Source organism: Fundulus heteroclitus, chromosome 17, assembly GCF_011125445.2.
Source record: "Fundulus heteroclitus isolate FHET01 chromosome 17, MU-UCD_Fhet_4.1, whole genome shotgun sequence".
NCBI lineage: Eukaryota > Metazoa > Chordata > Actinopteri > Cyprinodontiformes > Fundulidae > Fundulus > Fundulus heteroclitus.
In genome coordinates this window covers 15,980,000-16,005,162 of record NC_046377.1, presented here as the reverse complement: position 1 = coordinate 16,005,162, position 25,163 = coordinate 15,980,000, and the positions used below count along the sequence as shown (strand labels likewise).

Here is a 25,163-nt window from a genome sequence, read left to right as displayed (position 1 = left end):
TCAATTTACTTCTCACCAAGCTCCAGCTTCATCAGGTCTTTGCTCGGGTACATTGCCGAAGAACTGTTAGTCGTTAATCTTAATAATAATATTAATTTTCACAAAACAAGCTTTTGAACAACATATTAACCGTTGTTGTTTTTTTTTTTTTGGGTTGCCAGTTATGAAAAGACACCGAGCAGAAAAATAAACACCCGTGTGAGGCTGATTTAATAAACACATTTTTAGGTCTGACTTAATGGCAAAACAAAGAGTTTGCCTGTGCCTGTGTGTTTGAGGAACGCTTTATACAATTTCTATGAGAGTTAAGGTGTTGGTGTTGAAATCTGAGCAACAGGAAGAAGGTAGAGTCGTGCTTTTGTGCTCGACTGTAGGAATTTCAGCCGTGTTTGCTCTTTGGGCGATGCTAAACCTTTTTCACACAGTTTGCACACAGTCTTCCAGATTGGCGCCATCTGTCAGCAGCGTGTGGGGAACACACACCTTTGGGGAATGACTCGTAGTTTTGAACAGCGAATTATGGTCTAACTCTGCGTCTCAGTATGTACAAAGGTGTCTGCGGGAGGCCGGGGGTTAAATGAGATTCCCGATGGGTATACGGGGCAGGCAGACGTAAGCCTGCGGGGTCTTGCTGAGGTTGATGGGGTTGCCGTCCAGACGGATGTCCTCCAACGCGTTTCGGATGTAGTTGAAGTCGTTCAGGTTGCAGAACGTGTCCTCGTGCATCATCTGAATGTTGTTGCCCTGCAGCAGAACGCGTGGCGTAACAGAGAAGGTGGGTGAATGTAGTGAATATTTAAAAAATATATTTTTAGTAATCTAAAAACTTGTCCTCATCTCCTGGTATTGGCGGTTTGCACACCCCGCTGCCCTTAAAATGTAAATGCTCCCATAAACTGAACACTAAGGTAAAAAATCCCTGCTTGACGAGTGCAGAAAAGGAGACCTCAATTTGAGTGTGCAGTGAACAACGAGCTGTGAAGCCAAAGCTGATGTACCTGTAAGTGTAGAGAGCGTAGGCTGTCTGGTAGAGGCACTGGAACGTAATCGATGTTGTTGTCGGTCAGGTAAAGGAACTGCAAGCCAGTCATGTCCTGCAATCCAGAGAAGAAGTGAAAAAAAAAATGACTTGGTTTTTAATTTCACTTGCATAACAAAACATCTTTACTCTCCACTATTTTTTTTTCTTGTAATGATCCACAAACAAGTTATTACCGTGATTAGCTTTGCATTTTCTCTCTTTTCATAGAAGGTAGACCTGGCTCGTTTACTGCCTTCCATTGTTTAACGAGATTTTACAACCATTACCTTTTTGTTTTTCTTTCTCATAGAAAGTACTCTTGGCTCAGTGATTTTTATTTAGCTGTGTCTATTTTCTAGACTGAGTAATCTGCTGAGCTATTGCTGCCATTACTTTTTCTTGGCGGTTTTATTTTTCTTTCTATGGAAAATATGCCCAACTCGGTAAGTGCCGTTGACTTGTACACTGCAAAAACGTATCTAAAAATAAGTAAAAGTTTCTTAAAATTAAATGTTTTTGTCCTAGATTTGAGCTGGTAAATAAGATTATCTGCCAATGGAATGAATATTTTGACCCCTAAAATAAGAATATTAGATATACTGTACTTGAAATAAGATGATGGAGATGAATTGTTCCTATTTTTAGTGCAAAATCTTATTCTATTGGCAAATCATGTTATTTACCTGCTCAAATCAAGGAAAAATACACTAATTTTAAGAACATTTTACTTATTTTTAGTTCCGTTTTTGCAGTGTATAATTTGTAATATCCAAAAGAAAGTACTCCATTAATTCTGTTCTGTTCAGTTCGCTTCAACACAACATCTTAAAAGCCTTTGGATGACAAATTCCCCTTTTAGGTTTTAAATCGATATTTGAAATCTGGCTTAATGAGAGCCTATGCAATGCAATATTGATTTTTTTTAACCTTACACTTTTTAGGTCAGATTTGCAACCACACGCACAAGTCCTCGCTAAAATAAAGTGTTATTGACGCAGGTGTACACACTTTAAAGGCCTCTTTATGAATCCCCTTTGAGCCGATGTCGTTATGGCTGGCATCGATCAGGGTCATGGTCTCAGGAAGGGTCGGTAGCTGCGAGATGTGGTTTTCCCTGATTATCAGCTCCTCCAGCTCAGGCAGGCCCATAAACGTTCTGTCCTCGATGGAAGTTATCTCGTTGGCCGTCAGGTCGATCTTCTTCAGCTTATCTGGAAGACAAGAAAAACGGCCGTCTTCAGATGCTGATGCTGGGTCCACTGACCACTCGCTCCTGCTTTGGAGTCGTTAAAACAGCGGAAGGTTGGCCGTCGCTTCGGAAAAAATGCCTGCTCTAATACCCACATATTTTCATTCAAACAGCACACGTACTCATGTTGGCGAAGTCAGACTTGCTGATCTTTGTGATTCGGTTGTAGCGGGCGTAGAAGTGAGTGGTGTCTTTGGGCAGAGGCGGAACGCTGTCCAGCTTCAAGTCGTCGCAGTAGACGGAGCCGCCGAGGCAGGTGCACAGCAAGCACACAGGCAATCCTGGAGGACACGGAGGGGACAAAAAGGGACAGAAGAATAGGAAGAGACAGAATACAATTATAAAACGTACAGGAAAGATGATAGTTCTCAATATATGCCTGAAACTACCTTACAGGCCCAAAGCTGTTTAAGATGCAGTCTTGGTCTAAGCTCTTACTTCTTAACCTTTAACCTTACAGACAAGGTGAAATTACTGAGAACTGTGATTAAGAATGGTTTTCCTTCCTCAAAGCTGTCATCAATACTGCTGGAAATCTTAAAAAACAAAAACTATTATTTCTTATCTCAATCCCCTCTTTATTCGGTTTAATAATGCAAAATGTAATTCTTTATTTCAGTCACTGTTTTCTGAAATAAACCTAACTGAAATAATCTACTGAGTACATCTGGTGTTTCATTTCTAAACTAGTTAGGCTTGATTTTTATGTTTTACTTCTCACATTAGTTATGTCCCCCCCCCCCTGTGTTTGGGTTCAGGAGGGTGGGAGAAATATACCTTTGCAGTTTTGACCCTATTTCAGCAACATAATTTTCCTATTTGCAAAGGATCTGTTTGCCATTCAAGGTAGTGTACTGATATGTCAATTCTTTAGTTGCATTGTGGACGTTTTGTGCCAGCTATGATGACTGAGAATGCTAATCATGTACGAAGTTGTGTCTATGTGACTCCACTAAATAGGATTCACCTGCAGGAGGTTGGTCTGAGTTATACTGGTTTGATCGGGAGCCACAGTTGATTGTATTACTCAAGAACCAATTGTCCAAACAGAAGATCAGAGCCTGATGAATGAAATTAGGGTGTAGTAAACAATCCTCAAGGACAAGGGGCGGGGGAATCTAGATTTGAATCCGACAGACTGCGACTCTGGGTCCCTGAGCAAGAACCTTCGCCCCAGGGTGCCGCACAGTGGCACCCCACTGATCTCTAAATGCAGAGTTTCAAAGTTTCATTGGAATATATTTTAGAATCAATGGCGTCTCTGGCATGATAAATTAAGTGGGGCACAAAAACTCAACACCTACTAGCAGCAACACTTTTTTTGTGATGCATTCAACTTAACTTTGATAAATTTTAAATAAAACTGAGAAATTTGCACGAACCAACACTACAAATGCCATTATACATAAGCTAAATGTAATTACATTTTTATACATAAAATTCCAAATAAAGGCTCACTAATACTGTTAATTCCTAGAACAGAAAAAAAATGACATCAATCCTTTATTAAGCCAGCAAGGACAACCAGCACTAGATGGTCGCACACTTTCCAGGAGAACGTAAACGTAACGTGTGCATTTTCAGTATTTTGATTGGACGATCCGAGCTTGGGGCCAGAGGCTGTCTACAAACTGCGTGTTGGGCATGCACATTGTAATTTCAGATGTTCATTATTTAAACAAATGTTGGTGGGCCGGCCCCAATATCAAGGCGCCTCAAGAGGATTTAGCCTACCGATTGTCAGTTTTCTCGCAGACTTGGATATATAGACAAAAATGTTTATAACACAATTTTATTGGGAAGGGAATCGGTCTTTTTTACAATATTTTATAAAGAACAATCCTGTCCCGCTGATTATTGTGAACAATGATCAACGGGACAGAGACATCTGCCCCGTTGCTCAAATGCAGAGACGCCACAGGTTACAATGACAACTAAAGATGATCATTATTATTATAAAACTGCCCTGCAGGTCTCTCTACAACTAGACTGGACTCCAGCTGTAGTAAAATGAGATTTAAGTAGCCCGATGTGATTTGATCATTATTATTTTCAAATTGGATACGTTTTAAACCACTATGATATTCACTAGATCTGGCTGCCCGACCTGAGCTGAGTAATGGGGGGAAATAGGGAAGGCGTTGACTAAGTACCCACTAGCCATTTAGGTGGAGCTCTGGTGTTCCCTTATGGAAACAGAACCCTCATGAATTTCAGCTCATGCATCAGTAAAAACACACAGGAAAATCAAAGGAAACACAAACAATAAGGAATAGCTTGCAACTCCGTCCTTCACCCACCCTCGCCTCTGCTACCCTTATCCTACCCTCCTCCTCTCTAACATAGAGAGACAGAATAGACTGCGTTGGGTTACCATGCAAGTTTCGCTGTATCTAACATAACATTAAACTTATGAAAAAATGATCAAACTGTCCTAGTGCAAACATACTGATGTTTTCTGTTTAAGCACATGCATAAAGAAAGAAGTCCTCATCCACTAGTGCCTCACTCTTACTGCAGCTAATGTTAGTTCATCTTTAGCTGGATGTAAGGACTCTTTGGAGCTGTCTGGTTTTCCTCTCTAACATGTTATGAGTTTATCAGATTTATTGGACGAGTGGCACACAGTTCTATATTTTGCAGTAAAATGGTCAAATGCATGTTGCAGGACCTTTTGGATTGAGCAAAAATGCAACTTAGAGATCGCCAGTGTTGGAGAAACAGAATTCGCCTGTCTGATGAAACAGAGGAACTTTTTGTCTTGAACTCTAAGCATCATGTCTGTAGAAAGAAACTCTGATTATCTGCTGGCTAACACTATCCCTAACACCTAAGAATGGTGGGGATAGCACTATGGTGGCCCAGCCAGAACCTGGACTTAAATCTAATTGAACATATGCAAAAAGACCAAAAATGGCTGTCTACTGCTAACACTGCCCATCCAACCTAAAATACCTACAACTGGTGTTCCAAGCTTTCCTAGAAATTACCTAGGAAGACTTGAACTTTAATTGCCACCAAATGTGCTCCGACAAAGTATTGAGTAAATGTCAAAAGGGTGTGATGGCTCTGTGAATACTTTCAGATGCACTGTAGTAAACTGCATGGCTGCTAACTGGGACGAAATCTGTACTAAATAAGGTATTAACTGCTAAATATGGGGAAATGATCTAGGGTCCAACATGCAGACACATGGAAAAAAAGTACATACAAAGACCACAGTAGAGACAAAGTGGTTGAATATCTCACTTACACATTTTTCCTTCATACTCTGTCACCACTTTAACCTTTTATTAGGTACAAAAACGGAAAATTACACACAAAGAAATCCATAGCAGGAGCAAATTGCCTTCCAAAGGGTACTTAGATCTTTTTTAAAATCCCAGCCTGCATCTGGTTCTGGACAGTACTGACCTTTCTTGATAACCTCATCGGGCTCCTCTGGCTCATCAGGCTCTGGAATGCCAGAGCTCACTGTCTCTTCATCTACACTGGTTTTCCCCTCCTGAGGGGTATCAGGTGTGGCTGGAAGCAGCTCCTCCTCTTGTTAGAGACAAGATTAGGCGTTAAAGAAAGAGGTTAGATCGGCGTGGACATGGGACAGGAAGCAGGGAAGCAACTGAGCGGCGTTAAAGAAGTTTCTATGCATTTTCTGGGTTTTTGGGTTAACTGAAAATGACATTTTCTTTGGTTAATGACATGAAACGTAGTTAACGACAAGGTTAGAGAAAACATAATTGGAAAAATGCACAAAACGACAAGTAACGAGGACGTCTACAGCCATGGGACGCTGTCGTCCATTTTTTCCCCTGCTTTTAACACATCATTCTGCCTTAGATACTGACCTTTATCTGGTTGATGGGGCTGCAATATCACAGTAACGTCTCCTGAGCCAGAGACACTAGGAAGCCCAGAGGTCCCAGAGAGCTCTGAATCTACAGAAGCTTCAATTTCCCCCGAGATCTCCCCTGAAGCACTCAGTACCTCCGAGGGCTCTTTATCCAAAAGAGGGGGAAGCTCCTCCTCTTGTTAGAGCCGAGCGTAGGTGTTAGGAGGTGAAGGTTAAGAGGGACAATCAATCACACTTACATTTAAGACCAAACAAGATGTTAGAGAGGCATGATTGGGGTGAAGAAATAAAATCAATACAATCACAACGTTTTGCACAAACAGTCAACATTTAACCACGTTGTTCAAGGAAGCAGTTAAATGGAATGGTGGTTAATTAACATGGATCCTACGCTCTGCTAAGGTACTAACCTCCAGATATCAAGGTTATCCCTGAGTATCCGGACTCCGAAGAGTCCCCGGAAACCCCAGAGATTCCGGAGGCCCCGGAGCCCAAAGGATCTCCAGAGAGCCCAGAGCCAGACTGGTCCCCAGATCCTCCAGAGCCAATTGGGAGCTCAGTGACAATTTCATATTCTCTAACGCTAATGTCCCCCGAGGCTCCAGAAGTAGCAGACCCGGTAATGTCTCCAGATCCTGAGACGTCCCCTGATATTAAGAGAACCCCACCTGTCAAGAACTCCCCAGACCCACTGGATAAAGGTAACTCTTCTGGATCTCCAGAGATCAGAACAATGTCATCTAACAGATCCCCGGAGGCGCTGGAGACCAGTGTGTCTCCCGAGAGGCCAGACCCAGAGGCCCCGGAAGCTGCTGAGGTTTCTCCGGACCCTACAGAGCCTCCGAAATCCCCGGAAACATGAAGAGTATCGATGGCCGTCTGACGCAGCTCCACCTCTTGTTAGAGACAAAATGAGGTACTGATAAACAGAAGGGACTGAAAGAGATCATTGATCAGGTTTGGAGAACGATGGTGATTGGGTTAAGAGGATGACAAACAGACAAAGTCAACACAACACATTTAACTATGGACTAATTGCTAGTTAAATGGATAACATGCAAATGGGAAACATGATTGATGGGGTGGGTTGAGATGTAGGATGAGTGGTGTATTCGGTTTTTCCATAAAGCTACTAAAGAACGTTTAGGGCCCTCATTTAAACTGTGTTAAAAAGTTAAAACTCATCTATACACTATATTTAAGATCTAAATTCTTATGTTTCCTCAGACCTTTCTCTGTGTCTGGACCCATGAGGACACCAGATCCGCCAGAACCCTGAGGGACAAGTTGGGGTTTTAGCGGCAACTCTTCTTCCTCCTCTTCTTCCTCTTTCTTCTCCACTTCTCCTGGTTCAGGATAGTTATATTCAGGTTTCTCGGCGTCTGTCTGAAATAAACACCAACAGTGAGTCAAGACATAAACGATCACTTTTGAATCATGTTCCTAGCGTTCAGACTCCCCCCTGCCCAGAAGTTTCACCTATTCTCTCAGCTTTATTTGCCCTCTCTGCTCATGGTTTATTTTTGCGCTTATACAAAAGAAATTTGTAGCTCGATCTACCAACAAAAATGGGAAGCAAACAGGAACAGAGAATATTTGCACGAGAGGAATAAATTCTAAGCGCTCATGCATAGAAAGAGTAAAGCATATTTGTCAGCTAGCAAAACATTTTTAAGCGCAAGAACAAAATGGGGAGGGGGAGCAGCACAATGTAATCTGTTCTTAAATTAAAGATATATGCCTTGTTTTGCAAGAAAATTTTCCCTATTTATCCATAATAATAGTCCGTGAAAGAGAGACTGTATTGGTCGCGGCAGCTCCCCATTTGTCTGCATCATCTGACCTTTTCTCGGTGATAGTTGGACAGAGTTAAGCTGAAGTGTGGCTCTTTGAATTTTACAATGTTTAAAGCAAAGCGCTAAGCAGAACAGGCAAAAAGTCTTAATGCCAAAAAGAGCACAACAGATTTTACATTCACAAGTAAAGCCTAGCTTGTCACTGCAGCAAACTGCTACACATGAAATCACTGTCATCAGGAGAAAAGCTTAAATTCATTAAAGACGGTTGAGTCAGATAAATATCTCATCAACATATCATCAACATATCATCAACATATTTCTGTCCATCAGAAATGCTAGTTGGGACAAAGTACGTGTAAGTGTCCAGAATAATGAAGCATGACAGTGGTGAGTGAGTAGTTTTAATAAGGTATGGGATTTTGTATCGGGAAGTCTTCTTATTTTTATTTTTTATTGGTATTTGGACTTCCCCGGTTTTATGCACTGATCCACCCTGTTCAAGTGCTTGATTGAGAGGGTGTGGTGACAGGAATTACATTTTTAATCATCAATAACGTTTGATATATTTTATTCCAGCATCTAAAAAAAAAAAAAAAAACCCCAAAAAATGAACAATATACCGACATCCTATTTAATGTAATTGCTTTGCATTCATTGCTAATCAGAATCAGAATCAGAAATACTTTAATAATCCCAGAGGGAAGACACACTGTTGAGTAATCTGTGGGGCAAATGGCAACAATGTTTTAGCATTAGTGTTACTATTTTTATTGTTTAATAATTGGAAGTTATGAATTTTTATAAGCTGTATTTGGGTTCATATCGAGCTGTTTTTAGTCTATTTCAGGTGTTTTCCAGCTAGTTTCCACCACACCTGCTCACCTTTTGTTAATTATCACACCTGTCTTGCTTCAGGCTGTTTACTTCCTGTCTATATATAGTCTCTGGATGGGTGTTGTCAGCTTCATGTTGCTTTGTTCTGTTTAATTTCTTAATTTACATTTTGAAGCGCTGCCAATTAAACCCTTCTCAGTAACTTTACTTTCTTTCCCTCCCTGCCTGTGAATTGCATTTGAATCCTTGCTTTTTCTATCACTCAAAGACAAATGCATGGCATTGTCTTACTTTCTTTATTCAAAGTATATATTTCAGGAGGAGCGTTTGTTCAGTTGCACTTAATATTAAATAAAAAATTTGGTTTAATGCAAACTGAATGAATACCTTATAAAACCCTACTGGGTTGACCAGTCTGTATTTAGCTTATTTTTGGTTTCAATGAACCAGATTGGTGAAATTGACTATTTTTGTTCATTCTGATGACCTCTTTTCTTTGTCTTCTTCTGTTTCTGTAATTTATCTATAAAGCTGGATAAAAACAAAACAAAATCTCAAAGTAGGCAATTCAGAACATTAAAATTTCAGCGTCCATGTCACAGAAATTTACCATCTGTACAGGATCAAGACCAACGATCCAAGACGTAAAGCTTTAAATATTTCACCACTAGGTGGAAGCAAACTGTCAAAAAAGGGAGCTTCAGGTCAACTGCCATTTAAAAATAAATAAATCATTTTTTTAACCCTCACAGAAATGGTATTAATGCTTTTACTTGTATCTTCTGAATTTATAAATATAGGTAGATATCCACCAGTAATACAATATATTATGAAACAGCCATTAAGCAGATAGCTTGGTATTTCGCGTTGAAAAGACTAACATTTAGACTTAAGGGGCTGAATAAAAAAAATTGAGTTGCTATTAAATTGCTATTTGCTAGAGACAGAAAAAAAACATTTAAAGTCAACAATAATTGAATTGTCCCAGCTGTTCTAATAATTTCCAATCCCTTCATACGTTAAATTCTCTGTAAAAGCATCCATTATCAGGTTTTATGTTGTGAAATAAACCGGGGAAATGGAAATAGGCAGGAAAAGCTTCATAAATTGCAGTTTTGACTTAAATTCTCTCTGCACATCCATCAGCTATCACTAAATTTAATCTTCACAGTTCCCTTTTGATGTTCTGGTGTCTGATGGAACCTGCAGTTCTATCATTTTTCCAGATGAGGGTAATGAACTCCCACACACAGGTAGTACCTGAAGCTCCGGATGACCCAACCCACTAAAAGCAGGAATGGTCCTTGTGGAACCAAGACACACATGGTAGCTGCAAAGATCCATATTTGCAACTATGCAAGTGACTAAAGCCAAATGTAATCAGCTGTCCATGAGCCAAGAGTTGGAAATGAGTCCGGGGAATGGATTCAGTCTTACTAGAAAATCTAATACCCAGAAATTAAGCAGATTAAATACTAGAATAGAGATATTTCCTGTCTAAACTTAGCTTACACACAGTTTGACATACAAGGTAAGTCTTTGAAAAGTCGTGCACAGTGTTGGTTCACTGCAGCACTCCCCTTCATTTCCCCTTTTCTCCAAAGTAAACATGCATACCTATGGGAAAAGAAGAGGCTAAAGGCGAGCAACCAAAAATAAACAGATAAATAAAAATATAAGAGCTCTGGAAGCAGCATGGGAAAATAAAAGCATTGCACTGAGATGTTCAGAATGTGGGACGCAGAACTAGAAGGCTGCAGAGCCTCTGTGTGGACTTGCTGCTTCTTAAGCAGTGCTATGAGGAGACTGAAGGGTGCTGCGCACAACCTCACCCTCACTGTCATGCCTTTATCCTTCACACCAGCCAAAATGAAGGAATAATTTCCACATGCATGCGTCCTCCCACTGATGTCCTCTCAATTCACGTCTACACAGAATGTATCAACTTAGATTCTAAGTCATACATAAACCAGAAGCCATATTTATGAACCTCTCTATTTATGAGTGATTGCTAATATATATTTTTAAAAACAAACAAACAAAAAAAAAACCTAAATTTTTGGAAAAAAAATTATTTTGAAAATTTCACAATTTTTGTGTGTCCTGTCTGGCAATGTAGCATTAATAATTGTTGTTTTATTGCCAAAGAGATCCCAACAGGTTTACTTGCACAAGCGGAGCCTTACTGCTTTTGCCATAGTGTTCTGCTTGATTTATATATGCAAGAAGCTTTATTAAAATTTATGCAATTTTTATGTTAAATGGACACTGAAACAAGAAGATAGAAGAGAAAAAAAGCAGAAAAGGTGAAAGAGAGAAAAGGAGAGAGCAATATAACATCCTCTGAGTCTGCTTCTTCACCTGCAAAGAGATATATAAAAATAATAGCAAAACCAGCCGATAAAGTATTACAGGTACAAACAACCAACACCTTGATGCCATCGCTGAATATACAGTATTATTTAATATGAAATGTATAAAGTGACAGCTGAAGATAATAATAGGGGTTTTCTGTGTAGAAATGAATCTGTAAGTACCTGAATCCAAGCAACTGAAAAGTTAATTAGAAAGTTCTATAATTTCAAGGCTATCCTTTAAAAATGTATGATAAAGAGAAAAGCCACGTTGAGATGAACATTTTGGCACAGTTTAAAAGTGTGAATCATTTTCCTACTATTCAAAGCCAACGGCCATTCAGTAAGCAGCGCGGTATGTAAATACTATCACTAAAGTATGTATAACTGGAACGCAACCTTTGACTGTGTCTCTATGAAATGGCAACCAGTGATCTGGCTTACAAATGTTTGTCCTATAACTATTTCACAATTTAGCTACCATTAGATTAAGTTAATGAAATTAAAGTTTCTGCAAATCATAACACCACCTGTAGTTTTAAAACTGCGCAGCCTTAACCAGTAAGGAGTGGGGCTCCTTTGGTTTCCACAGCATTGCTGTGGTTTTATGACAGGAAATACTTCCAAACATGCCTATTTCATCTTGTCTCCGAATAAAATGTATAGTAGGCTTTTAGACAGCTGACTAGCAGTAGCCAGCAATAGGTGGGGGTGGGGTAGCACTTTTTTTTTTTTTTTTACACTACACTCCATATAGCAAGATATTGTTCTGAATTTTATTGTCAGATGGTTCATGGACTTCAGAAAACCAGTTGGGGTTACATATCATTCTCCTTAACAACCATGGATTAGGACTGCGCACAGTTTTGTAAATTTGTGCTAACCTTTTAGCAAAAGTATATTTTCTGATTAAACTTGGCTCCAACATCTGCGTGTACAATAGACTCCTATGCTGCAACCATTTACTTATTTTCTGAAACAAACAAAGCTAGTTAGCACATCTTCTTGCAAAGTTTTTATAGTGGTTTTGGTTAACTTGGCTAACCAGCTAACTCTGGTCCACGTGTGTTTTTTTCCTAAATATTGGTATTATTTGGAAATATAATTACAATTATACCAATCTTGTCATATTTTGTAGCCTGTGGTAAAGACGAATACATGTCAAATAAGATTAGAAACTGTTGTTGAATTGGAGTTAGCTGCTAGCTAATGAGATTGGACATGCTGTTATTTTATGCCATTGTTTATTGAATAAATAATATTTTCTTATCTTGCATTAGTTTTTGTATGCTCTAAACAAATAATATAAGGCACATTAAGTTTATTATTCAAATTGGTTAAAAAGTTGTATATGTAATAAAGCCCAGCTAATTGCATTCAGTCGCTGACTTGCAGCATTCAATCCTCCTGAATGACCATGTAGCAACAGTGGACTAGTGGACTTGACAGTGGTGGTGTTGCATTGTGTTGTTGACTTTGTAGCCTTGTACTGAGCATGCATGTCGCTACAGTGGAGAGGTAAACTCCCCTTTAACAGGAGGAAACCTCCAGTACACTGCAAAAATAGAACTAAAAATAAGATTTTTTTTCTTGAAATGAGAGTGTGTTTCCTTGATTTGAGCAGGTAAATAAGATAATTGGCCAGCAGAGTAAGATTATTGCACTTAAAATAGGAACAATTCATCTCCATCATCTTATTTCAAGTGCAGTATATTTAATTATCTTATTTTAGGGGTAAAAATACTCATTCCATTGGCAGATAATCTTATTTACCTGATCAAATCAAGGAAACATACTCTCATTTCAAGAAAAAAAAATCTTATTTTAAGTTCTATTTTTGCAGTGTAGAACCAGAACCTGCAAAAACTGATCTAAAAACAAATAACATTTTCTTTAAACTAGTGTATTTGTCCTTGATTTGAGCAGGTAAATAAGATGATCTGCCAATGGAATTACAATTCTTACCCCTAAAATAAGATCAGAAAGACTGCACTTGAAATAAGACTATGGAGATGAGTTGTTCCCATTTTAAGTGCATAAAGATTATTCCATTGGCAGATTATTTATTTACCTGTTCAAATCAAGTACAAATACACTCATTTCAAGACAATTGTACTTATTTTTAGTTCCGTTTTGCAGTCTGGCTGGGTTAACCAGACTTTTTGGGGGTTTCATCAGGCAGAACATTCACACACAAAGAACGCAGAAGCACTGATTCAAGGGTGCTTTCTATATGTATTCTATATATCATCTACAGAAGGAGATGATGCAATTTTACTGCTTTTGGTTCTGCAGAAGCTAAGCAAACTATTCAAAGAGCAAACCAATATTTTCTTTCCATAAAAGAATTCATCAAATCATCTGGCAATTTCACCAATCTTTTAATAGTCATGTAAACATCTAAGTATCGACCTTGGCGTGAAACGCTTGGTCAACAATGTTATTGTTCTCAGGGAAAACAAAGTGCATGAAGAATTTCTTATACAGCTTTCCAAAGACATAAACTTGGAAAGCAACTTAGTGGTTCCTCAGGACCTTAGACCATGATCAAATGCACGCGTGTTACAGAACTGCTTCAGTTGGAAGACAGAGTAAAGAACATCGCCAAAGGAAAAATGTGTGAACGAGTCCAAAGATAGTGATTAAAGTATTTGAATGCAGCAGACTGAGGATGATTTGCTTGAATAACAATGTAGACGAGGCCCATTTTCACTCAAGAGAAACAAAACCCAGAGAGAAAGAAGAGGAATGCCAAAGTAGAGCTGGCCCCGAAAAGCAAAGACTCAGCATTCCAGGGGTAGAGCTCATCACCGCCCCGTTTCTCCCCTGTGATTTTTATGTTTGTCCATGAAAAATACATTTGCTCTTCAATCCTGACAGTCTGCCTCTTGCATTTCTGCTGCTATCAAGAAAGCTAAATAAAAGATCCTTGGTGATTTCCCAGCACTGCAATCATGAGTCAAACCTTTGAGTTTGTTGAGTGTGGCTAGCATGAGAAGGAAACTGGGCTCTGTTGAAGACAGGAGACATAAAATAATACACTCCTCAAAGACTTAAACAATGTGCCGTGTCATACTCTCCTTTGCTAATTGTTAAATGATTTCCAGACAAAAGAGCAGCTTTCCTACTCTCAATACTTGTGAGCGATGCAATTTCACTCTACACCCCTCTGTCATAGATTAAAGCTTTAAACTGGTTGAGGTTATATTTCTTAGTCATTGTTTGGGTGAAACATGCAATGGTTTTGGCTAGAAAAGACCATAATTAGAATATTTTCTAAATTCACTCTAAATATCCCCTAGATAACAACTAAAATTGGCTTAGATTACACCGTGTTTAACTTACGCTAGTGTTTCAATGAAAAGCCATGTGGGAAGTTCACGTTGAAGGTTTGCTCTATTGACCAAGCCAGACCAGTTTCCTTGGCTGGTAAAGCTGGCTAAACCCTGGGTTGCCACATCAAAATCTACTTAAACATGATTTAGCTTTTGCTGCTGGTAGCGAGTTTCCCTGAGCTGCTGTCATTAGCACAGTCAAGCAGCAGCCCAGTGTTGTGGTGGCTGAGGTCCTTAACGGCTTAACAGTAAATCTACAAAAGCAACAGCAAAAGAACAATGTTTTTTTTTTAAAAAAAAGCCAAGATACTAATAAATATTTAGGTGTTAGAGAGGTCACAGCTAACCAGGTTGCCGGTTCAATCCCCCACTCCGACTCAGTCTCAGTCGTCGTGTCCTTGGGCAAGACATGACTAGTTATAAAACCTCTTCCTACCTTTCGTATCAATGACATGCCTCTGTGAAAGGCTTTTGAAGAGAATATCCGTCTCACCGACTACTTTATCAGGGTGCTAGTACCCGGCTGGATCCTCGTTTGCCTTTAGAATGGCCTTAGATTCAGATTTAGATTCACTTTATTAGCCATTTGCAGTTTTACCTGCATTGGAAAAAAATGTGCAAGTAGCTCAGAGTGCAAAGTCAACGTAAACACATCAGAGGACACAACATAGAAAACAGACAAACAAAGCCACATGAAGCCTCAATATTAAGAATGCTCCATATAAAAATGCTGTACGATAAAATCCATACATACATACAAGTGCCTAGTTTAAGATGCTTTGTTCAAAGCAATCACAGCTTGTGGGAAGAAGCTGTGTAAAAGGCGATCAGTAGTACATCTTGCAGAACGATACCTTCTCCCTGAGGGAAGCATCTCAAAGAAAGCCCTTGCTGGATGGCCTGAGGCATCATTAGCCAGCTGTAAAGCTCGATTCAATACTCTAGCTTTATATGTGAACTCCAGGTTTTAACAAGGTGTTAGAGTACAGTTTCAACAAGGTGTTATGGGACATTCAGAAGATTTTGGTCCATACTGACGTGAATTGTCGGATGGACCTCCATCATGTGGAGCTCTCATTCCACGGCATCCCAAAGATGCTACGACTGTAAGGGTCAACTGAGTACAACTGATATGTTCTAGAAACCAGTTCAAGGTTATTTTATCACTTTTCTGAGGAAGTAGCCATCAGAAAATGGGTACACTTTAATCATAAGCCGACAGGATTAGGAAAAATAGTCAGTCTAAGGTATTTAAACTACACTCAGTTATTACTAGGGTAAACAATGTCAGACAAAGATACAACAAAGGATGATTTCATGATATTTCTGCCAAATCCTGACCATCTGAATGTTACGGTTAAAACTGATAATTATTGGACAAGGCAACGTACTACCGATCAGTAGTCGAGTTTTAATAAGGTCTGTAGCCCCAGTTTCTTGTTCTAGGCTAATGGAAGAGGCAGCCGATGGGGTCTCCTGCTGCTTTGGCCCATCTGCTTCAATATCAGACACGTTGTGGTTTGAGTGATGGCGAGTGGATACTTGAGATGCTGTTTCCTTTTAATCAGTTGCAACCAGTCCTCTCACTCTGACCTTTGACATCAACAAAGCATTTCCACCCAACAGCCGCTCACTGGATGTTTTCTCTGTTTTTTTAGACCACTCTTAGCAAACCCGAGAGAGGATTTTCCATATAAAACAGCGGTTTCTGAAATACTCAGACAAGCCTGTCTGCCACCAAAAACTATGTCACGTTCAAAGTTACTTTTATATTCTCTTTATTTCCTAGTCTGATGCTCAGTTTAAACTTCAACTAGTTATCATGCATTTCTAGGTGCTTAAATGCATCAAGTTGATGCCATGTCATTGGCTGATTTGGTATTTGTTTGCAAACAATATAATCAATGTATCTCAGAGAGTTTATATATTATACTGGCTTCGTCTGTGCCAGTTACACTTTTCCATTTTACTTAATTCAAAATATAAAATTTACTTTTTAATTAGAGCAATATAATACTAAAATCCAAATGGTCGACTACTATGAAAACTTGTCTCTTTTCTTATCATTTCAGAGCAAAGAAGAATGAGGCTTTTAGAAGGTCCAAGTCATTTATTCCCCAGCTGAAACTGCTCCAGGTGCATGCTGGGTTCTGGGGCATAGACCTTATAATAGTGGTTGGCCAAAGTATAAACTGAGGAATTTTTGGCTCAATTGTACAGAACACTAAGAAATAAATCTGTCAATGCTCCAAATCACCCCAGTTGCCATCTGCAGCATTCCAGTCTGCTCAAAGAACCTGGTGACCTCAGCCATAAACCTCATATTTCACAAATACGCTGCTGCAACTGAAATAGTCACAAGTTGAAGTTTTTGCTACTTTGTCAGTTAACAGATGACAAATATAAAACATTTAGCATAGCATACCATATTACATCACATACATGCTGATAGTAAATGTTATAATACCGTATCGTGCAAACATTAAATTCATGTTGCATGCAAAAGTGAATATTATGTTTTTGCATGAACATGGGCGTTTTTGTATAGGCGTTTTTTATGGATTGGTAAAGCTAAACTAAAAACCTCTCTTACCTCGGCCTCTTCGACTCTCAGTTCCTCCTCATAGTCATAGTTATTTAAATCGAAATTGTCTTCTCCCTCGTTATAGTCAACAGCGTCGTACGAGTCGTAGTCCACTTGTCGGGAAAATCTAGGACTTGCCGACACCGCTTTGAGGACGAGAAGTCCGAACACGAGCTGCAAAAACGTCCTCATCGTCCACCTTGAAAAAGACATAGAATTAAAGAGGACCATTAAGCTTAATGATTGCAGAAGAAGTACAAACTGGTCTTGTGAGTGTCTTAATGTATATATATTAGAATTAAGAGAATATAAGGTTCATAAAACTGGAACTGCAACCTTGTTATACTGCCAAAGACTGAGGTTTGACCTTGTTCCCCCACCGCTGAGGTCACTGATCTTATTATGGAGGTGCAGACAACTACGGGAGCAAAATACAAGGGCTTCTATATTTACTAAAAACCAGTCTCAGTTCCCATATGGCTGGGTTCACTGCTCCTTTTCTAATGGGTGTCAAAGGTGAAAGTCATAGTTTGTCTAAGCAGGGTCTTTGTCCTAAAACAGAAAACATTTCTGTTGTGTCCTTTTGACTTTCCATATGACTTTATAAAAAAAAACAAAAAACAACTTAGGTCCTTTAACTTCTAGTAACATATATCCACAGCTCTTAAATAAAACACATCGTGGTGAGTCCATATGTTACATTAAATTATGATTACTTATGACCATTAGTGAATCAATAGCAACTCAAAGTTAAGGAATTGTCTTTCTGATGGCACATTAAATTATCCGTTTCTGATCAGAGGAGTTTATAGTTATCTGGTGATAATTGCAACGCAAACCCGCCTCATCTAGGACCGTGCACTTACCCCACATGACATACTGAATTAAGATTACTGTTGTTTTGCCTCGCTTGTTGTCTCTGGTCAGTACTGCTTCTTCCTGTTGTGCTGCATGTGCTCCATGTTGTGTTTGTCTTGTTCCAGTTCTTTAAGTTTTCTGTGCTATCGTTAAATCCTTCCCCATGCTCACTCTAATTTCGTGTCTGGATTTTATTCCCAACCTACAAAACCTGACAACTTTATATGAGACACCAACTCAAAGGAGAACATAATGCTGAAGGAGAAGGAAAATAACACATAAAAATACATAAGTTTGATGGGTTTTTGTGTCTTTTAAGGGGTATTTCCAGCTAGCTTTTCCCAGTTAGACATGAACATTTTCGTTCTTTTGAGTGTTTGCCTCAGTCTAAGTCTTGTAGTCTCTTAACAGGTTTTCGTCCAGGATTCCCCTGTATTCAGTCCTATCTATGGTCCCATCATGTCGTGTAAAGAAAAGCGTCCCCACAGGATGACACTGCCACCGCCATGTTTCACTGTGAAAAGGTTTGTTCAGAGTAATGCATAGTCATAATTTTTCCAGCACGAAAAGGTTGAAAATTTGAATCTCTATCTCATCTGACCAACGGCCCTTCTTCCACATCTTTGCGACTTTCATGGGAAGTTTACAGTTGAGCTATATCCTTTTAATAACTGGACGATTGTTGTAGGATTGCGCTGGATTTTTTATTTAGGGTTATCCGAGTAAAGTGGGCTGAATACAAGTGCGTGCCGTCCCTTTTCAGACTTTTATTTGGGAAAATATTAAAAAACCATTCATTGTTTTACTTTTGCTTAACAATTCTTTTCTACTTTGTGTTGTCCTCAGGTAATCCCCAGTAATAAACACAGAAGTTTGTGGTGTGAATACTTTTGCAAGGCTATGTAAAACAAGCTTTCACTGAACTATTTGGTGAGGGAATAGAAAATTTGTTCTGTGCAGTTATGCTAATAATAATAATACTTTATTGAATTTGCACTGCAACTTACATTTTTCTATCTCACAGTGCTACTATATGAAAAGTAGAAAATAGAGCAAGTACTGAATGCAACAAAATTATTAAAATTAAATGTTGTAAAAGCTTTTAAAGATGAAGGTCTTTAGTCCTTTCACTACAAAATTAGAGAACATTTATTTGGCTCTGCTCTTAACAATGGTAAAAAACAAAGGTAACCTAGATAATGGCTTCCATAACACTGGCACCTATTAACATTTTTGATTAACTGGAACATTTTCCGCAATCCCAGATTAAAATGTTATGAAATGTCTGGTATTTCCTTGGCCCACAAAGCTGTTTAGGATTTTCCCACAAAGACCAAAATATTTGACCAAAAACAGCAAAGGATAAACTCAACAAGCCCAAGATGAAGGCAAAGGGACATTTCTGTGCTTCAAAATAAACGTGTATGATTTTCAGCATGATTGTCCCCTTGTGCAGATCTGCTCTGACCTAGAGAGCTGCTCATGATCCTCTTTCATTTCTCTGCAGTGCAGGCCTTTGGGCTTTACCTGTTACGTTCATGATCCGTTCAACGGCGGGAAGCACTAATGAGATATGCATATGTTAATTACTGCTAAATGAGGTTAACTCCTTGCAGACCTAGGATTAGGGATTAAACAACTGAAAACAGTTCAATGTGCCAGAGCTCAAAGCTCATGGCTGGCTGATTGACATGAACGAATGAAAGAAAGAAAAAAAAGGACAGGGGAGCTCAAAAGAGTCCTCCAGGCCAGGGCAGAGAAACGGTGAGCAAGGAGAGAGAAGAAGAAAAGAAGAGCACCATGCAGAGGGGAGACACAGACAAGATGTTGGCCCTCAGGGTTAGATGGAGAAAGTGCAGAAGAAAAAAAAAAAAGTCTGGGCAGCGCAAGTAAGTGAGAAAAAGGGAGGTGAGCGAGGTTCCTGAGCTAACCCGACCCCTCGGCCTTTACAGAGAGCCTTTATGAGGCCTGGTTGCAGCTTGTCTCAGCACTCAAACTCCAAATTCCACCGAGGTTTGTGGACAGGATGGCAGCGACTTGCTGCAGCTCACGAGGAAAAGCTTCATTCAGCAGCGCTGGTGCTTAGACACACACACAAACACACACAAACACACACTTATTCATGCATTCAATTGGAAGGACCTAACCCTCGGACTTTCACACATCTATCTTTCAGTGGCAATCCCCCCACACCCCCCACTACCCGCACCAAAAAAAAAAAAAAAAATCAGCTGCTATTTTGGTACGAGGACACAAATCAAAATTGTCTATGCAGTTTATTTTCTGCAGCCTTTAATACTACGGCGTTAAAATAAGGACTAGGATGGTCACTCCTTCGCTCCCTCAGCATGAACTTGATGCACTTTGTCGAGCGAGTTGACTGGTTGGCATTGCTACAGAAATAGACCTATCAGGAGAAGTCCAGCACAGCTAGACTGAAAGAAGGAGTCTACTGAAGACAGCACAGAGCTTCGCTTTTATACAGGCCATCACAGCGTACAGTGTATGGAGGCTGTGTTTGTGTCTTTCCTGCAGACTGCCTCCTTGTTATGTTTGGCTGCAAACTACGCATGCCTGATATCCAGATATTCTACCCCCCCCCCCCTCCCCGAGAAGCAACCCTAATGTTATTTCCTCTGCTGCAGACTAAAGAATAAAATAGCACATTGCCACCCATTGAAAAAGTCCAGTTTGTTTGTGGAAAGCGTGAAAAATCAGGTGTGCAGAGCATTTGCGACCGCAAGAGGATCGTTCCCGTCCCTGAAACAAGATCTGTGCTGCGAGGGCACCTGTGCCTGGAAGGAATTCTGCATGCGAAGAGTGCAATTCATTATCTTCCAAATCTGAGCAAAACCGGTATTTTTTTGCACGTGGGAAATAGCGAATCGTCTCGCCTGGTTCTCTGCGGAGCTCACGCTGGAAGTTCACAGAGCCGCGTGAAATCACGAGCGATGACAAGACGGCGGGAGAAAGTTACCAAAGTGACATGCATATTCTGAGGAGGTGGAAACAAAGCCTCTAACCCTAACGCAGTAGGTTCATCGGCACCTGTTTAAACCCTGAATGGCATTTTATTTTTTGAATGACTCACAGTCCACCCCAGCCTTCCTAATCCCTTGCATAGCACCAGCAATGCTTACCTTTATCTCCTGCTTTCCCGAGTGGTCCCTTCCGCCGTGATGGAGATGCTGAGGGCTCCGAGACCTGTCCAATGGTGAGAGGTCGCACAGGGTGCCTTGAAAACGGAGGGTGGGTGGGGTGGGGTGGGGTGGGGGAGAGATGATGCGTGCAGATGTGACAAGTGTCTAGGTGTATGTGTGTGTGTATGTGTGTGTGTGTGCTGGTCTATGCGTGCCGATGGACCTGAGTGCCCTGCCGCTTATGTGTGAAGGTAGGCACTGAGACTGATTGGACCAGAGCGATTGCTTTTGGTCACTCTGAGTGCAGCCACCCCCCCCGCCCCCCCCCAACCCACCCCCCTATGCTGTACACTCGCTTGCACAATCATCTCAAACAGTACACACACACACACTTCAGACACAAAGGGGATCGGAGACCAACGAGGAAATGACGTTTAATCCCTTACAAGAAGGCCTTTTATTTCTTTTTTTTTGTCACATCAGGCTGAAATATTTGTCCTTCTTTTCCTGAGGTGAAACCCTGGCATGTGTTGCTTTCATGTGTGGGGGATCCATGAGGCCCTCGTACACAATGGGACCTCTGTGAGGAGCCCCTGTTAGCATGGTGCTGAGAGGAAGTCCCAGCGCAGAGGACAGTCTCTGCCCTCCCTCCTTCACAGATGAAGCTGATTTCTCTTTGCATCGTCGCTTGCTCTGTGAATTGGGCTCAGATCCAAGGAAGCCCAAAGTAAACTATTTATACTTTCCTGGTCCAGGTGTAGCAAAGTGCTCCTTTTGACTTTGAACTGTAATCTCCAGGCTCTGTGCTCATGTTCACTTCAGCTGGCCTTTCTGGACTCTTTAATTAAGGCAAAAACAAACCAGTAATTGACCTCTTCCAGGATAATAATTGTTTTATGATCTTCCTATTGTTTTACTGTTCTGCTTATGCAAAAACGGCTTATTGTTACTTTCTTCTCTGTTTACTATCCATCCTCTGCTTCTGCACAGACGTTTGATCTTAGATGTCATAAACCCAAGTCCATATATGGGAATATAATACATTTCCTTAATCAGCTTGTTGCTATAGTTGCACCAAAATCCATTTCTGATTGGTTGCTCAGTGCCTTGTGACGACTCTTTTCGCGAAGCAGCTGAGAGAGCCTGAAACAACCAGAGACTCCAGTGAGGAGGCACGGATAGGTCAAAGCCAGGACTGATCACACCGTAGGGATTCAGAAGCAATACATGGTTTTATTCATAGACATCATATACGTAGACGCCTCGTTGGGTGCGGGTTCGTACGTCAACGTCACCGCCCATATTGTATGTGGCAGAAAGAAGTTAAGTTCTGTTGTAGTGAACGTCAATCAGAGAAGATGCCTCATTCCTGTGCTGCATGGAAATGTACAACCGTTTTTTATATACATATGTATATATAGTAATTTCCCTCTGGGATTATTAAAGTATACCTGATTCTGATATGTGTATGTGTGTGTGTATGTGTTATGAATATAAAAGTCAATTGGTTAAATCTAAACATTGAGGTCTTCATTATTTCATAAAACCGTGTCACATGTGAACCTTTTAAGTTCTGGTATAGTGACAGATTAGGAACAGACGTTTTGGGGGAGTTTTAAAGAGAAAGTTACTAATATGAGAGAAAACAAATCCTAGGACAATAAAGTAAAAAAAAAAAGACAAAAGTGGTAATATTATGAGAAAAACGTCATATTATAAGAATTAAGGCGGGACATTTCCAGAATAGTCACAGTTTGCAGAACTATTTCAGTCCTGGAGTAATAGGGCCAGGTTAGATTCTTTTAATTAGTCAGGAGAATGAAGCCAAACGGATACAAAAATAAACTCATAATATTACAAAAATAAAAATATTACGAATATAAAGTATATTCTGAGATTAAAGTGACTAACTGCAGATTTGCCACATTCAACATGGCAGACGCTCTGACGCATCCGCAGCATAGGCAGAACCCGCCTGACAAGGCGTCTACGTATATAATGTCTATGGTTTTATTTCCGTGGTTCTCCACTCTTAATTACCTACATTTAAATGAAGCTCTGCAAAACGTTCTAATGTGTTGAATGCATGTTTAAGGATGCACAGTAGGGCAGTTGTTTGCACTGTAGCCTTTCATCAAGAAGGTCCTCGGTTTAAAACCGCAGCTTGAGCGTTTCTGCACGGCGTTTGCATGTTGACCCTGCAGGTTTGGGCTCTCTCCAGGGTGTAAAATAGTCAGAAACACACGCATGTTAAATGCATGTGTGGGAGTGTTTTTTTTTTTTCTGGGTCTCTGTTTTACCCTGTGGGGGACTGGTATATCTTTTAGGATCTACCTGTCTCTGGCTCATTGACTGATGGAGACAGACAACAGCCCATGGAACTGTATGTCAGAATTAACCAATCCAGTTCAGAAAAAGGTAACCAGCAAAAAGTTGGACCAACGGAGGCGTTTTTTACACCAACTCAATGTTGGTGTGTCTTGGAACGTAAGCTGTTTCAATGTGCTGAAAGCTACTAAACTTTGAGCATCCATTCTTTCTGTCCTTATCCTATAAAGTAATGTTTCATTTTCTCCCAGGGAAAATTTTGAAAAAAAAAAAGAAGTAAAAAAGAAAAGTAAAGCATAATCTAATTACTTTCCTTTAAATGGCGAAATATTTTTTTTCTTTCGGCAATTTTTTTTAAGATTATGAAATTGATTCAGAATTGCACATTAAAGTGCTTCCAGAGAAATACTATGATCTGTTGTTTTGGTCCTTTTTTAAAGCAAAGCTAGAACGCACACATTTGTTTGCCCAGAGTTTGGTCTTAACTTGCCGACCTGTCCCACTCATCCCACGGTAACTCTAGACCTAATGAGTGGGAGACAAAGGGAAGGAGTGGGAAAGTGAGAAATCTGTCTGCACCTGCCATATGAGCCTGGATTTCTATCCAGAAGCTTTTTGTCATTTGAGGTTCATGAGAAGAGGATCAAATTAAATCTTCAAAGTATATCTTGATGGGTAGACTGCATGACAGAGTCTATTGTATGGCGTATGAAATGCAATTAGCTGCTCTTCTCTGTAGATGTGTCAATAACATGTTGTGCCATAACTCTGTTTAATATGATTGCTCAACAGTAGAAACGCATTGCAGTCAGACTGAAATGGCTCACTGATGCTGGCAAAAAACTCCAATTGTATTTTAAAGCTGTCCAATTTGAGGTTCAGCGAATGGTAGAACTAGAACATCATCGTGCAAAAAGTTACATTCAACGGTGCATCACGAAAAAGGGGGTTTCCATGCCTTGGTGATTTCACTGTTGCTACAATTTAAAGGCATACTATGCAACATTTTTCAGTTAATTAATGTGTTCCATACCGTTTTGGATGATTAAATGAGTCATTTCAGGTCGAACAAAGGTTTTCTCGGCCGCCCTGGTGGTCTGTGGGGGAAATACTGTACTTGCAATTGCAAGAGCCCTCGGCCCGCACTCACAGGTTCAGAAGTCTCGTGCAAGACCGCGAGAGTCGGTCTTGCTTTACGGCGAGAACTCCATGTGTTTTTGCCCTGCCATTCACTATATGCACGTGCGAAAGCAACAACAAACAACCGCGTGTTAACGTCAAATAAACAGCATATTGAGTTTTATTATTATTATTATTATTATTCTTTTTATTTATTTATTTATTTTTTGAATGTTGGCGAGGCGGTAGCGTGAGTTTGGCGAGGCGGGCGCCTCGCCAAGATAGCGCAGCGGGAAACCCTGATGTACATACTTTCACTGTGTTAGTCATTGTTTGTACTGCCGTTTTTTCCACTTTTCGTTGCGTTCGCCTGTCTGCTAAGCTCAAAACAACCGCGCCTGGCTTGACGGAGAAACCGTCAAGCCAGTGCACTTTTACTTTCGCCCTCTGGGGGGAGCCTCGCTGGAAAATCAACCCCAGTTGCATAGTATACCTTTAAAATCCTTTTTGTGAGATGCCTCTGAAAGTTCCCTAGCCCCTGCTGTTACACTCCAGGATAAAAGAAAGCTGCTTTTCCATGGGTTACATTTTTTCCCTGTTTGGGGATCTTTCTGGTTATAAAAAACATGCCGTAGAAAGTAAACTACCAGCAAGCTGTGTGTGCTACCTTTGTAGATAGTCTAAGTAACATC

At 40.1% G+C, this 25,163-nt stretch overlaps 1 protein-coding gene across 3 annotated transcripts; it reads right to left on the bottom strand.

Moving 5' to 3' along the window:
- Window positions 1-138: 138 nt before the first annotated feature.
- On the bottom strand, window positions 139-21,301 carry epyc (epiphycan). Of its 3 annotated transcripts, XM_021320109.2 has the most exons (10): window positions 21,025-21,301; window positions 17,036-17,225; window positions 7,350-7,506; window positions 6,531-7,016; window positions 6,116-6,295; window positions 5,685-5,813; window positions 2,393-2,551; window positions 2,030-2,232; window positions 999-1,094; window positions 139-744 (listed from the first exon to the last, which is right to left on the bottom strand). In XM_021320109.2, the coding sequence occupies exons 2-10, from the start codon at window positions 17,216-17,218 to the stop codon at window positions 574-576; spliced, it is 1,764 nt and encodes a 587-aa protein (XP_021175784.2). In that variant the 5' UTR covers window positions 17,219-17,225; window positions 21,025-21,301; the 3' UTR covers window positions 139-573. The 3 variants fall into 3 exon arrangements, with proteins under 3 accessions (XP_021175784.2, XP_021175785.2, XP_021175787.2); XM_021320110.2 differs by lacking the exons at window positions 6,116-6,295; window positions 6,531-7,016 and having other exon boundaries at window positions 21,025-21,295; XM_021320112.2 differs by lacking the exons at window positions 5,685-5,813; window positions 6,116-6,295; window positions 6,531-7,016 and having other exon boundaries at window positions 21,025-21,293.
- Between the last annotated feature and the right edge of the window lie 3,862 nt (window positions 21,302-25,163).

Coding starts and splice junctions, on each gene's coding strand:
- epyc (XM_021320109.2), bottom strand. CDS start 17,218: ATGAGGACGTTTTTGCAGCTCGTGTTCGGACTTCTCGTCCTCAAAGCG. Junction 7,507..17,035: donor TGAGAGTCGAAGAGGCCGAG/GTAAGAGAGGTT, acceptor TGTTTATTTCAG/ACAGACGCCGAGAAACCTGA. Junction 2,552..5,684: donor CGATGAGGTTATCAAGAAAG/GTCAGTACTGTC, acceptor CGTGTCCTCCAG/GATTGCCTGTGTGCTTGCTG.